This window comes from Pristis pectinata, chromosome 4 (genome assembly GCF_009764475.1).
Source record: "Pristis pectinata isolate sPriPec2 chromosome 4, sPriPec2.1.pri, whole genome shotgun sequence".
In the NCBI taxonomy this organism is placed as follows: Eukaryota; Metazoa; Chordata; class Chondrichthyes; order Rhinopristiformes; family Pristidae; genus Pristis; species Pristis pectinata.
This window is the reverse complement of record NC_067408.1, coordinates 93,406,327-93,422,168: the sequence shown is the minus strand read 5'-3', so window position 1 is coordinate 93,422,168 and position 15,842 is coordinate 93,406,327. Positions and strand designations below refer to the sequence as shown.

At 37.3% G+C, this 15,842-nt stretch overlaps 1 protein-coding gene across 10 annotated transcripts in view; it reads right to left on the bottom strand.

Annotated features, from left to right (window-relative positions):
• Nucleotides 1-15,842, bottom strand: part of stxbp5l (syntaxin binding protein 5L) — a 275,353-nt gene that overhangs the window by 106,419 nt on the left and 153,092 nt on the right. For all 10 annotated transcript variants that reach the window (XM_052013888.1, XM_052013891.1, XM_052013892.1 and 7 more), the window contains 4 exons: nt 9,514-9,668; nt 9,309-9,381; nt 8,043-8,193; nt 1,215-1,282 (listed from right to left, as the gene is read on the bottom strand). In XM_052013888.1, the coding sequence (XP_051869848.1) occupies nt 1,215-1,282; nt 8,043-8,193; nt 9,309-9,381; nt 9,514-9,668 (447 nt within the window). The remainder of the gene's footprint in view (nt 1-1,214; nt 1,283-8,042; nt 8,194-9,308; nt 9,382-9,513; nt 9,669-15,842) is intronic.

Genomic DNA, 15,842 nt, shown 5'->3' with positions numbered 1-15,842 from the left:
TCCATTTCCACTGTCTCTAATTGTCCCTGATAATCCGTGACATTTAGACAGAGTTGAAATGCATTTCAATATTTTTGTTTGAATTTTAAATCATAAAATAACAGATGTATCTGAAAACACATTCAACTTATCTAAATTCATTGAAAGTATTAATATCAATAAAAAAGAAAGTATAAAAATCCAAATCACATAGCTATATATACACACTTTTTTTAAAAAGCTCAGTGGTCCCATTCAAAAAGAATGGGACTGCTGCTTTAGACAGGTCCTGCTGGTGTGATGCTGAGAGGCAAGATACAAAGGCTATCAGTATCAGCTCAGAAGAATTACGAATCACCTCAGACTCAGTGCTAAAGTTCAAAATGAAACTTGCACTGTAGCTGAGCAATGGTTCTCCAAGGAACTGCCTGCTATAGATCAGCAGAATTCAGTTCATTTAAATCGTAGATTATTTCACCTATATCTGAATAGGATAATTTTATACAACAAGAGCAGTGATCCATCTCTGGCACCACTAGACAGAGTAAGTACCAAGACATAGGTTTAAGACTGAAATCCAGGAACAGGAATTGGCCCTTCCATTCCTCCAGCCTTTCTCTAATGGAGGAATTCACCCATTCTGCCAAAGGGAGCATTTATTGCCATTATAGCTTCTTGGCTATTGCTTCACAGATGTGTTATGACAGCATAAAACAACACAAAACTATAAAATCATTAATGTCCATGGACAAAGCAGTTAACATTTTACTTTACTGGCCCAATTCATACTTACTAATTTCATACTTATGCAATACACATTATAGTCCTATCAAATTTGGGCTTCATATTCCACTGGATTTTGGCAAAATAACAAGTTGCAACAAACAATACATATGTTTTAAGCTGTTACAGACAAAATTGACTGCATATCATAGATCACCCTAGAAATTCCTAAGCCCTGATTTAAAACTTTTTATAGACAATTTGGCTCACAAAACAAGTAGGCATTCTGTAATACAAGATTAAAATGCCATGGGGAAATTCATTATTCACCAATACAACATGACGGACCCACTAATGATGTCCATCCCAGAGGAAAAAAAAATCAAGAATAACATTCACTTAAAATGCTAAATATTGGCTATGGATTGTTCAATTCTATGCATGTTTATACCAATAAAATCATAAAATATTAAAAACTAACAAACTATAAACTATTTTGACATAGTCCTTACCCTGTTATGATGATTTCAGGATATGTTTGTGCACCCAAATTCCATGTACCACCACCAATTGGCCATTCCTAGGGAAATACAAAATGTGGAATCATTAGAATTAGTTTAAAGGGTGCTTTCATTTTTAAGAACTTGTACTAATTTGTTAAGAACTTAGTGTTATCTTCAGATAATTAGGAATAAAATCTTTAAACTTTATTTACAGAACAGTAACAGGCCCTTCCAGCCCAATGAATCCACGCCGCCTATTTAAACCCAGGTTAACCTACTAACCTCCACACCTTTGGAATGTGCGAAGGAACCGGAGCACCCGGAGGAAACCCACGCTGACATGGGGAGAATGTACAAACTCCTCACAAACAGCGACGGGAATTGAACCCTCATCGCTGGCGCTGTAATAGCATCATGCTAACTGCTATGCTACCGAGCCGCCCCTTTTCCTTTTTTTAAATTAGAGATAAACTGGTAATTTACAAAGCTCAAATCTGTTCAAAAGATCTGAACTTGGTCGAAATCTGCCCACCTCTCCTTCTAACAGTCTCTTCTTTTAAAAGTAAAAGCAGATAGAATCCATTTACACATTACCACTGATATCTGCATTAAGTGGGATGCAAGTTATATGAAGAAATTCAAAATTTTAATTCTGACTTTAAGTTTAAGATCTAATCTACTCCCCATCACTTTGCTTAAAGAGAAAAAAAACTTTGATCAGCATAGGTCAGTTCTATTCTATTGAAAATTCAAGGGATTAGCAAATAATATGTATTAAATTAATTCTTTATATCAGTTTTCATAAATGAAGAAGGAGCACAATCCTAAAATACCTCAAGAATTTAAAACACATGAAGAACACAAGATATTAAAGGAACTGCAGAATTCATTTTGAATTAAAGAATATTACAGAAACATTTTTTAAAGCACCTTTAAAGTATAAAACTTTACAACATGTATTGGAGTATCTTAAAGAAGCAAATACTGAGGCAGATGTAAACTACTTTGATGTCATGAAAGGCATTATATAAAGCACATTACCCTAATTATACTAATACTTTCCCAATTTTTTTATAATTTCTCATTTTTGTCTATTTACTGTATATTTTTAATAAACAAGCTTGTGGACTTCTCATAGAGAATAACCCATAAAAGTAAATAAAAATTAAAAACTGCAGATGCTGGAAATCTGAAATTAAAACCAGAAAATGCTGGAAACACTCAGCAGGCCAGGCAGCAAACAGAGAAACAGAGTTAATGTTCCAGATCAGAAACCCTAAATCAGAACTGGAAAGAGAGATAAAAAATGTAATTTTAAGTTGCTGAGAAGATGCTTCTTGGCTATTTAAAATTCCTATTTTTTTTTAAACTATTTTTCTTAATGCTGACAAAGGCTCTTGTTGGTCATTTCTCTTTTCACAAATGCTGCCAAGCCTGCATTTTCTGTCTCTAACTTATTACATTGTTTAGAATGATCTAAAAAGAAAAGTATCATTTTCTGTTAACTCACTAAAAAGGGGACGCTAAGTGAATCATTCAAAGAACTCAGAAAACCATGAGATCTCTAGGTGGAAGCTGCTGAATTCAATGAGGACAACAAGTGAAGGAACATCCACAATAGGCTTAGATTTTCATACCAGGTTTTAAAAGACTTCACTGAAACAATTCTTACAGTGAGTTAAAACTTTCTCGCTGATGGAAAATAAAACTTCTGGTTTGAAGTAAAAGTTAAGTATAGCACTTCTTGGTTTATATGGTGCAGCACAAAGAAAGAAATGCAAGGGAACTGTACAGTTCAGCTCCTTTGCTTCAAACTACATCTTGAAGTCTTGGCTTACATGCTTGCGAAAAATGTACAATTGCGACCCTAAAGGATGTTGCGGTTTTATGTTATTAGCAGACAGGAAGTCCATTGCAGAGCTTTGTGATCTATTGCAGTCAGATTTTAAATATTTAAAATTGAAACATTTATAACTAAGATTTATTATCTTGGCAATCAGATTTTAAATATCTCTGAACCACCTAAGAACATCATGCCAGAAGAATTCATAACACTTGAATATTCTGAGGCATTTAAAAACATTCTGCAGCATTCAAAAGACTTTAAAACTCTTTAAAATAAAAGCTTGAAAAAAAAAATTAATAGCCATTAGGTTTTAAATTTTTTTGTAAGATTTCAAAAATACTTTAGGCACAGATGGGGTATTTAGCTAGTGTCCGTTTCCCATGGTGGCGATGTCTGAGACTAGAGGGCATAGGTTTAGGGTGAGATGGAGGAAATTTAAAGGGGACCTGAGGGGTATTTTTTTTTCACATGAACAATTAGAAACAGAATCAGGTCTATTATCACTGACTTGTATGACAAGAAATTTGTTGTTTTGCGGCAGCAGTACAGTGCAAAGACATAAAGATTACTATAAGTTGCAAAATAAATAAATACTGCGAAAAAAAGGAATAATAAGACAATGTTCATGGGTTCATGGACCTTTCAGAAATCTGATGGTGGAGGGGAAGAAGCTGTTCTTAAATCACTGAGTGTTGGTCTTCAGGCTCCTGTACCTCCTCCTTGATGGTAGTAATGAGAAGAGGGCATGTCCCAGATGATGAGAGTCCTCAGTGATGGAGGCCATCTTCTTGAGGCATCGCCTCTTGAAGATATCTTCAGTGGTGGGGAGGTTTGTGCCCATGATGGAGCTGACTGAATGCACAACCCTCTGCAGCCTCTTGCAATCCTGTGCATTGGAGTCTCCATAACAGGCGGTGATGCAACCAGTCAGAATGCTCTCCACCATACATCTATAGAAATTTGCAAGAGTCTTTGGTGGCATACCAAATCTCCTCAAACTCCCAACAAAGTAGAGCCACTAGCATGCCTTCTTCATGATTGCATCAATGTGTTGGGCCCATGATAGATGTTGATGCCCAGGAACTTGAAGCTGCGCACCCTTTCCACCGCTGACGAGGACTGGTGTGTGTTATGACTTCCCCCTTCCCTTTCCTGAAGTCCACAATCAATTCTTTGGTCTTGCTGACATTGAGTGCAAGATTGTTGTTGCGACACCACTCAACCAGCCAATCTATCTCACTCCTGTAAGCCTCCTCATCGCCATCTGAGATTTTACCAGCAACAGTGGTGTCATTTACAAATTAAAAGATGACATTTGAGCTGTGCTTAGCCACACAGTCATGAGTGTAGATACAGTAGAGCAGTGGGCTAAGCATACATCCTTGAGATGCGCCAGTGTTGATTGTCAGCGAGGAGAGTTTGTTTCCAATCCGCACTGACTGTGGTCTCCCAATAAGGAAGTCAAGGATCCAGTTGCAGAGGGAGGTACAGAGGCCCAGGTTTTGAAGCTTGTTGATTAATACTGAGGGAATGATAGTATTGAAAGCTGAGCTGTAATTGATAAACAGCAGCCCAACATATGTTTTGCTTTTGTCTAGGTGCTCCAAAACAAAGTGGACAGCCAGTGAGATCACATCTGCTGAAGACCTGTTGTGGTGGTAGGTAAATTGCAGCAGGTCCAGGTCGTTGCTCAGGCAGGATTTAATTCTAGCCATAACCAACCTCCTGAAGCACTTCATCACAGTAGATGTGAGTGCTACCGGGTGATAGTCATTGAGGCAGCTTTTGAAGCAGGTGGGAACCTTAGCAGTGAGAGGTTGAAGATGTCCTTGAACACTCCTGCCAGTTGGTCAGCACAGGTTTTCAGTATCCGGCCAGCTACACCATCGGAGCCTGATGCCTTGCAAGGGTTCACCATGTTGACATTGGCCTCTGAGACAGAGATCACAGGATGACCAGATGCTGTGGAGATTCACAGAGGTGTAGAGTTATTCCCCCTTTCAAAGTGTGCATAAAAGGCGTTGAGCTCATTGGGGAGTGAAGCATCACTGCCACAGTAATATCACCACACTGGTTGGTATCTGGAATGAGCTGCCAGAGGAAGTGGTGTAAGGAGGAACAGTAACATTTAAGGAACATCTGTACAGGTACTTGAATGGCCAGGGGATAGAGGGATATGGAATTAGGTGAGATTACTATAGATAAGCACAATGGTTAGCATAGAAGCAGTGGCCGAAGGACCTGTTTCTATGCTGTACAACTCTATGACTCTATAAAATAGTAAGCAATGGGAAAGTCTTTTTAAATTAACAACTTAATTCCAGAGTCTTTTGCAGTCATTCCCTTCCATTAAAAATTAATAGGGAAATACAATTTGCTCCATTTGTGTTTTTATGTTTTTCTTGTGTTTATTTATGTTTTTATGTTTTGTGTTTTTATGCTTTTCTTGTGAATGCTGCTTGTATGATGCTATGTGCCTGTGATGCTGCTGCAATTAAACTTTTCATTGCACCTGTGCATACATGTACTTGTGCATATGACAATAAACTCAACTTTGACTTGTGAATAGAACTGTACAGTCTCCAGCAAACATCCCCTCTTCTAACCTTCGTAATTCCATGAGAACATAAGAAATAGGAGCAGGAGTAGGCCATCTGGCCCATTGAGCTTGCTTTGCCATTCAATAAGATCATGGCTGATCTGGCCGTAGACTCAGATCCACCTACCTGCCTTTTCCCCATAACCCTTAATTACCCTACTATGCAAAAATCTATCTAACTGTGTCTTAAGTAAATTGCATTAATGAAGCAACTGCAAATCATTGAGCTTCAGATATTGCCCTGAAGAACTCCTGCAACAATGTCCTGTAGCTGGGATGATAGACTTCTAAAAACCACATCACCTTCCTTTCCATGAGGTATAACTTCAATCAGTGGTGCATGTCTTCCTCTTGATACTCATTAACCAAAGTTTTAGCAATGCTCTTTATTGCCACACTAAGTCAAATATTGCCTTAATTTCAAGGGCAATTATGCTCACCTATGGAATTAAGTTCAGATCCCAATCCACTTCTTAACTCTCACATCTTCCCCAAGACCCCCTCACTATTGTTTTAAAAGTATTGTATTATTGTTGAACGGTGCAAATAAAGCCATAATTTTGTTTAAAAAAAGTAATTTGACAGTCCTCATGTACCTAATTATATAGTGCAATTAAGTATTCCACTCTGTATAACAGTAATAATGTTATTACTTTGCACAAAGAACTCCTTTATTAATTGATCTTTGAAAGAACTGGGCATCTAATTTGCACATAAGAAAAAAAAGGAATCATTTTGCTGAAAATTAGAAAAGCAAATCTGTGTAAAAAGAAGTCCTTTTTTAGTTTAAGCATCACACCTACATGACATGATCACATTTTTCAGTTTTTGTTCACAGAATGGTAAAGCACTAAAGATTGTGATGAAATATGTAGTTACATAAATACAATGAATCATTAAACATTTCTAAAGATGGCTCAAATCGTGTTAAATTTAGTTTAGTTTTGAAAAGTAGCAATCCATATTCCTTATTTTTGATTTTCTCTATGGATAATTTTGAAAGTTGCTGTACACTGTTCAGTGCAGAGTAAATAATTCAGACAATGTTTGCATATAGACATTTAATGCTTCAATAGTCTTAGAAAAATAAAATCTACATCTTAAGATCATATCACCAATTTATTGAAATAAAGTTAGTGGAATTTATAATGTAGTCACCCCATTTTTCTTCCCAAGTTTCAATAGCTTTCTCATTTATTCCTCTATGTCTTTTTCAAAAATGAAATAGTATTGCACAAAATTGCAGACGACACTAAAATAGGTGGTATGGTAGACAATGAGAAAGATTATCAAAAATTACAGGTGGATCTGGATCAGCTAAGTGGGCTGAGGAATGGCAAATGGAGTTTAATTCGAATAAGTGTAACTTGTTGCATTTTGGAAAGTCAAATCCAGGTAGGTCTTTCACAGTGAACGGCAAGGCCTTGGGGAATGTTGCAGAACAGAGGGACTTTGGAGTATAAGTACATGGCTTACTAAAAGTGGAGTCAGAGGTAGACAAGGTGGTGAAGGCGGCTTTTGGCACGGTGGCCTTTATAAGAAAAGGGCATTGTGTATAAAAGTTGGGAGGTCACGGTGTGGTTGTGTAGGATGCTGGTGAGGCCGCATTTGAAATATTGTATACAGATTTTGTCACCCTGTTGTAGGAAGGATGCAATTAAACTGGAAAAAGTGAAGAAAAGATTTACAAAGATGTTGCCACGACTTGAGGAACTGAGTTACAGGGAGAGGTTGGACTGGATAGGACTTTATTCCTTGGAGTGTAGGAGACTGAGAGGTGATCTTATAGAGGTGTACAAAATCATGAATTGTATTGATAAGGTGAATGCACTCAGTCTTTTTCCCAGGGTTGATGAATCAAGAACTAGAGGGTATAGGTTTAAGGTGAGAGGAGAAAGATTTAATAGGAGCCTGAGTGGCAACTTTTTTTTTTATTTACACAAAGTTTGATATCTATTTGGAATGAGCTGCCAGATGAAGTGTACAATAACAACTTTTTAAAAGACAGTTGGACAGATACATGGATTGGAAAGGTTTAGGTTATAGGCCAAATGCTGGCAAATGGGACTAGCTTGGATGGGGCATCTTGGCTGGCATAGACCAAAGGGCCTATTTCTGTGCTGTATAACTCTATGAAATTGTAAAAGGAATGTCATAATATTTTGTTTTAAAAGAGACAAAAAATCTTTCAAAATTGATTGCACAGATTATAGCATTCATCTAAAAATCAGTGACATAATGACCCCATGAATTATGGTTACACGCATTAGTTTTTCTTCTGTTTTCCAAACAAGATAGTTGTTAAATACTTAACCAACATGATATAACAGCAACGTTGACAGCAACAGGTTTTTCCTCAGGGGCAACATCTAAAGCAATAGCACTTCATTACCTTTGTGCTATATCCCTGCTTTTTTTGTTGTTTGGCTCCCACAGAATAGAGGGCAGGTATCAAATCAGGAGGACAATCTGCAAAATACTCAGAACAAGTCACTGGAGATTCATGCACATCCATTGGATACGGGTTTTCAAAGATGGGAAAACTGACCAGGGAAACAAAAAAACAGAAGTTATTTTTAAAAGACATTATGCACATTCTATGAAAATAATTAAGCAGAAGATAAGTACTATGGTCACCTTATGGAATGTTACAGCACAGGAATGGACCATTATTTCACTAAATTAATTTTTTTGCCCTCCAATACTGCCTGTGGGCTTAAAAATAAGCAGATACCTATGATGCTAGATCACCAACCCTTTTAAGCAGGATGTGCATTCCGAACAATCAAATGGGTCAGTACAGGAAACCCCTACTTGGGACACTTGGGGATAATAGAAATAACACAGTACCTTGCACATTATATTACTTTTCTGTTTTCACATTTTGAATGCATCGATATTCCATAAATAGCAATAAACTTTGAATATTTAGTTTCTGGACAATTTGTTCAGGATACAGAGACTACAGTACTTAAATGGGCATTTTTTTTAAACAAAGAGCAAGCTATGGCCTTGGTCCCAAACTTAGGTGAATTCTATCTTGGGTAATTTCAATATCCTGAGCACAGCTCCATAGTGTGGGGTCTAAACACAGGCACTAAACTGCATTTTTGAAAATTTGTAATAAAAGTTTATATTTTAGCATTCAGTGCTTAATTTTGAAATGAATGTCTACAGAGCACAAGGTCCCACAATGGGTACAGTATTTATTTAAAAAAATACCCTAATAATTACCGATATCCTCAGAGCTGCACTTCCTCTACTACACTTTGAAAAACATTATAGAAGCAGGAGGGTGCCTCTGAGAAAATTCTGAGCCCAACTCTTAATAGCACAAAAATACTTTCATCTGTGAATCTGAGTAGTTTTCTTTCCTTCTCTTAACTATCCACTTATGAAGTAGTGAATTTACTAATGAATAGTGATGACTCCCTTCAGTTTGACTTGGGTACGTCAGCAAAGAATTTCCCCAAACTTTGAAATGCACTTTCTAGAAAACAAAACAATCAAAGTTTCTAGGCGAAGCAAATCTTGTCAACTACTGTTAAGAGTTTATAGTATGAAATATTTCTGAAATTGTTTCTATAATCTTAAGCTATTCTGTTTATGTTTTATACAAATAAAAACTAATATATACTGTACATGCAAGTACCCTTACTTGTTTTGTGTAAGATCAACAACAATCAGATCTTTCTCAAGTAGTACAACTACTGCATAAGGGTCCTGGAATTCTGTAAAACAAAGTGTAGTTAAATAGATGCCAATTATAATGCACCGATACCATGTCTGCCGAATATATGACAAAATATGAGCAAATTCTGTCAAGTAAATAAAGTCTGAACTGTTCACTCATGCTTATTTACCATTTGGATATGGTGTTTCACAAAGAGTTAGGAAGTCCACAATGGGGTAATCCATTTCCAGAACTGTAATGGATTTGCCATGCATAATCGTCAGACTGGGTCTTCTGCATGCTTTATCATAGGAAAGTCCTCCAGAAAAAATAATAAATGGTTCACTGGAAGATGAAAAAGTTAGATAGCATCCAAGTTATACTTGATATATTACAAAGCTATTCTAACATTTGCAAGTGTTATGTTTTATATTGAAACAAAGTAATCATAAACTTTTAGTTACTTCTAAACTGCATTCCTAAGATGATAAAAGAGTTTCAAACTTTCCGATCAAGCAAAAGCTGAACTCTGCCAATAATAATTAAACTTTGTGACCTTAAAAAAAACAGCCAAATTGAAATGCAGCTCCAACTTAGTAGCAGAACATATTGTGCAATAGATGGTAGGATACAGCTTTCATAATAAGACAGAAGACTTTCATCTCACCAACTGAGAGTGCAGTCACCTTTTACAGAAGCTGACCAATTTTCATTTTTATTAAAATTGACACAAATGAAAATTGGGCTGTTTCTTTAACATTTGAAAGATCTTCACTCTTAGTTTTACACCAGCAGGTTACTGAATGTATACTGTATCTCCGCCTCTTCCAATTTAATAAAAAGAATATTATAAAGAATTTGGACATTCTCATTCACAACCAGCCACAACCTCCTATGCCAAATTACAGATGCAACATTCTGATTGGTTCAAAATTTGTATTTGTAAATGCAACAGAACAAAATTCTATATGCCATGGATATATAGATCAAAGGAAAGGCAGGGTTATCAATCAGGCACTACCAAATATGAAATCTGCAAAGCAGGAATTAGTATTAAGCAAAATGTACAAACAAAAGTCACACTTTTTCAGCATTAATAGAGTTACCCAGAATTATTTCCCTAATACTGCCCAAAGTAATTTTCGTCTCTACTAAGAAATTGTGTGGCCGAAGACGTGGAAGTGCAGATGGTGGCAAGCTCTGTGGATCACCACACTGGTCTTTCACATACTAAGATGAAAATAATGCTTCTAACATGATAAATAAATAATTGTTTACAACTTACATGACTTGCCTTTTTGATTTTTAGTGCCTTAAAACTTTAGCTTAGAAAATTCAACCTCTGAAGAGTTTCAGCTACAGCAATCAGTGTCTGCTGAAGACAATTGCTATGCACCTAGTGCCTTTCCCCAGTCAATGCACAGAGTCCTGTGCAGTTACAGGGATATCCCTATTGGGAGTTCTGGTGTGCCAGTTCTACTATGATTTTCCCATGTCATACATCGTTCGCAGAAGGTGGCTTCTCTGGCCACATTTAAGTGGTTTAGAAGCCCTGTGGGATGGTCGAGAAGTGGGGTTGAATGACTGAGCCATTGGGAATGGAGCCAAGTTGATTGGGCCACATCAAATGTAGCAATGGGTTCCAACAGGTGCAACTCTATTACTGCAGAGCCCACAAGCTCAACCTCAGGAATTCATCCCTATGGAGGGTTGGGGGAGTGGTTGGGGGGAGAGGGGGGTGAGAGATTGAGTGGGAGAGTAAGGACTGAGGTAGAGCAGGATGATTGTGAGGAGAAGCAGAGAGGGAGTTTGGAAGGGAGGTCTTACTAGGGGGATAGGGAGATTCAAATGCAGCTAAATTAAAATTAATGAACTTTTCATAAATGGTATTCAATAGGAAATAATCAAATCTACATCAGCCCTTACTTAATCCTATGTAGCATGTGTGTTTGCTCAGCTTTGACAGTCAGACAGGCTTCTTTTTACAGAGCTTCTACTGGAGTCATTGAACAGAAAAAAAAAGTACTTTTGAAGTAACTGCTACTCTTTTGTTTACACATATAGCTATCAGTCTCAGAGTCCACTTAGTACCCATGCTGCCACTGCCACTTTTATATCATAAGCTTTGATTCTGACGACAATCCTATTTTGTGACATTTTAGAAGATCCTTTTTAGAAGTCCATATGCATATCATCAACCACAATTGCCCTCATGACCCTGTTTGCTACTGCATCACAAAACTCAAATCAAGTTAGCTAAACATGATGTCCTTAAACAAATTTGTGTCGAACTTTGGAGCAAAATACTGGTGTTGGAAATCTGAAACAAGAATAGAAAATGCTGGAAGCACTCAGCAGGTCAAGCAGCATCAGTTAGGAAAGTTGATGTTTTGGGTCAAGATGCTTCAAACTGAAAAAGTGCGAAATCAAGCATTTTAGGATGTGGGGTAGGAATAAAATGAAAAAAGAACAGAGAATATCTATAAAAAGGTTACAAACTCAATTTGTCAAAGTAACAAAAAAACTAGAGCAGAAAAAAAGAAAAATCGAAAACAGAAAAATACAGCAGTTATCTAAAGTTGTTAAATTCAATATTAAGTCCCAAGGACTTCGACATACCCTGATGGAAGATAGGTTCTGCTCCTCATGCTTATGTTGGGCATTGGAGTGAGGTAGGAGGCCAAAAACTGAAGTTAGAGTTGGAACTGGTCAGATAATTAGAGAGAGAGAGGCGACTGAAAACTCAGTTACCCCTGTGGAAGCTGACGCCTCAGCTAAGAATGGATCGTTTTGAGGGATCAAACAGGAGAAAGAGTAAAAACACAGCAATGTATGGAATCAGGAGTGATAGTGAAACCATGGTGAAATGGTGAATCTCCTGATCCCCAGTCCAAAGCAGACACGTCAACTTCAACCCCACTCCACAATCACCTCCCCTCCCCTCATTACCCATACCCTCATCGCCACAAATTCTGAACCTGATACCAACTCTTTGTTGGCTACCTTTCACCATTTTCACCATGGACATCCAATCCTTCCCTTTGCCTCCATTTCAGACCAGCAGAGTCTGAGGACCCTTCACGTCATTCTTGAACTGAGGTCTAACTAATTCCCTTCCACCACTGCTCTTCTTTGCCTGGCTTAACTTATTCTTACATTCTCCAACTCCACTCGCTTTCTCTGAGCCAAAAATGTAGCTACAGTAACTCCCAAGTTATCTTAGATAAATAGGACAGTCCTTTTGCTTCTGGTTTTAGTTCCCTCCTTCAACTCTCTTGTTACATTGATGACATTATTGGTGCACTTTCACAAAATTTGAAAATTTCATTATCTTTGCTGCTAATTTCCATCCTGCTCTCACCTTCACATGGCCCATATCTGCCTTTTCCCTTCCCTTTCTTTACACCTTTATCCCCATCTCAGAGGATATGTTAGTTACGAATATCTGTTAGAAGCCCATAAACTTTCATCGCTAACTCAACTGCATTTTATCCTTTTCTGCTTCCATTCCATTTTACCCACAGTATCTGTTCTAATAAAGAGACTTTTCAAACCAGTGACTTTAACATATCTTCCTTTTTCCTAACCATGATTTTTCACCTACCACAGCTGACAGAGCTCTCAATCAAGCCTCCTCTACTTCCTGCCTTCTCCTCTCATCCCTCTCCTCCCAGTTCCCTCTACCTTCACCTTCTACTTTACCAGCCTCTGTATTCAACAGACCATCCTTCATAATCTTTGCCTCCTGCAATGGGATTCCATTACCAGGTCATCTTCCCCTTCTCGCCTCTTTCAGCATTCTGAAGGGACTGCTTCCACTCTAATTCAATGGCCCACTATTCCATCTCCACCATTCTCTCCTTTTCTTGTAGGACTTTCCCATGCGAACCTGCCGTTTTACTTCTTTCCTTTGCACCATCCAGGAACCCAAACAATCCTTCCAGGTAAAGCTGCAATTTCCTTGCACTTCTTTCAATTTTGCATATTACATCTTGTAAACACAATGTAGTGTCCTCTACACTGGAGAGACCAAATACTGATTGGGTGATTGGCTCAAAGAACATTTGTTCAGTCTTCAAGGATGACCCCGAGCTTCCAGTTACCTGTCATTTTACTTCTCCACCAAACTTGCACTTTGATTCCACCTCCCACTTCTGCTCCAACATTGCTCAGTGTAAGTGAGGATCAGCACCATGTCTTCAGTATAAGTACAGTGAAGCCCCAATGACATAATACTGAATTTAATTATTTCAGGCAACCATTCCATTTTTACTACAACACATATGGTTGTATCTTTTTCAGTTTTTTCTTTTTATCTTCAACTGCTTTATGTATTTTTAATTTTTTTATATATATAAAAAATTATATACACACACACATCTACACACACACACAAATAAAAATATAAAATTATATATATTTGTTACCATGATAGCTTCAATATGCATTGCATTACAGACATTACCTCTGTTCTCCACCCTATCTTCTTTCTGCAACTTAACACTTTAGAAAAGTTCTCTCACTTTTTCCAGTTCTGATGAAGGGTCCCTGAAGTGAAATTGCTCCCTAATTTTGCTGCTTGACTTGTTGAGAGCTTTCCAACATTTTTTGTTTTTGTTTCTGTTAGATTTATTAATTCACAAGTCAAAGTCCTGCATCATCATTTCTTCCAATTTTCTCGGCATGAGAAATATGACAATATGTAGTTACTATTTTTAGCCTTAAATTTGTAAAACATTTTTAATATTCCAATCCTTTAGCCAAACCACTGTATCTGTGGACAATTCTTTTTTATCTTTACAATTTTCACCTTGCCTCACTCAGTAACATTAGATGCATCCCATCCGAACCTGGTACTTATAAACTTCAAGCCAAGCCTTTATTACATCCATCAATTTCCATTATCTCAGCAACCTCATCTTTTAATGCATTTCTGTAAGTATTTTATTAAATAGAGAAGTAAAGCAACATAAATGAGTATTTTTCACCTTTCTTAAAAACCCTAGTGAAATGTCATTGATCAGAAATGTTGACCGTTTTTCTCCCCACAGATACTGCCTGAATCTGTTCTGCTCCAAAGAACTGAACTTTCCTGGCATCACTCATACCCATCCAGAAACTGACAATTTATTTCAATATTTTTTTAAACTTACAAGGTTATCACTGGACACTCAAACAGCTCTTCAGCGCTTCCTATTTTGCATCCACAAATTCCTTATGACTTTGACCAAAGATGTGTGTCACATTCCACGAGTGCTTTTATGATATCCATCTCTAACTGAAGACTATCCATCTGAACCACCTGTGTTTTCAATCTTTCATGAACCACAATATTATTCAATTAGGAAAACTGAAAGCATCAAATTTGTTTCCCCACTATAAATTTCACTCTCATAGATTCTAATCATTTCTTCAGTTGTTGTCTGAGCTGAACTAGACTGTTCATGACCATGACCACCTATCTGATCTTAAGCATTTGATCCACTTACTCTCTTTAAAAGACTGCCTAACTCATCTCCATAACATTGCCCATTCCTCTGTACATCACCTTATTTGCTAGTGAAACCTTCATTCATTCTCATAACTTGAGACTAAACTGTACGGCTTTCATGCGGGCTGGCATCCTTTCCTTCAATGAACAGGTGAAAAAGTCTGCTGCTGAATCTTAACATATCAAGCCCTGATCACCCAAATCCCCCATTCAAACAAGATGTGTATTCTCATATTCAAATCTTTGCCTCATGGAGATCCATTGTGCATTCTTTCCTACTTTTTCCTTCAGTTTGTTCCATTGCCTTCATGCTATCATTGATATTTATGCCTTGAGTCCAATGCTCTGAAATCCTCATGGTAAACTTCTTACCCCCCTCCACACAAATTCACTCATAATTTAAGTGAAAATTAAAGCACTGCAGATACTAGAAAATCTGAACACAGAAAAATGCTGGAAACATACAGCTGGTCAGGCAGCATCTTTTGAAAGAAAGCCAGAGTTAATGATTCAGGTCGAAGATCCTTTGTCACAAGATTCTGATGAAGGATATTTGACCTTGAGGATTTTTCCATGATGCTGTCTAACCTGCAAAATATTTCCAGAAATTTCTATTTTTAATCTCATAATTTAAGACCCTCTTTAAAACCTTCATCTGACAAAAGCTTTTAATCAACCATACTGACTATTCCTCCTATAGTATAGTATTTTGTTCGATCATGTTCCTCATAAGCATCTGTGAAATTTTCCCCTCAATTCTCTGGCCAGGAACATCCACCTGCTTGTGCTCCACCTCCAAGTTAAAAAAAATTAAATTTCAGTCATCAGTACTTCAGGCCAGAGAACTTAGGAAAAGTCAGTTACTGTGCCCTGAAAATCCAGTTCAGGACAGAAGTAAAATATATCAGTCACTGTCCAGATTCATTTATGAAAAATGGTTTCTTGGTTACATTTATGAAGGATTGCAATTTACTCTGAAAACTCTTCAGCTATGAGAGGTACAGAAGAATTCTGAACTTGTGGATTGT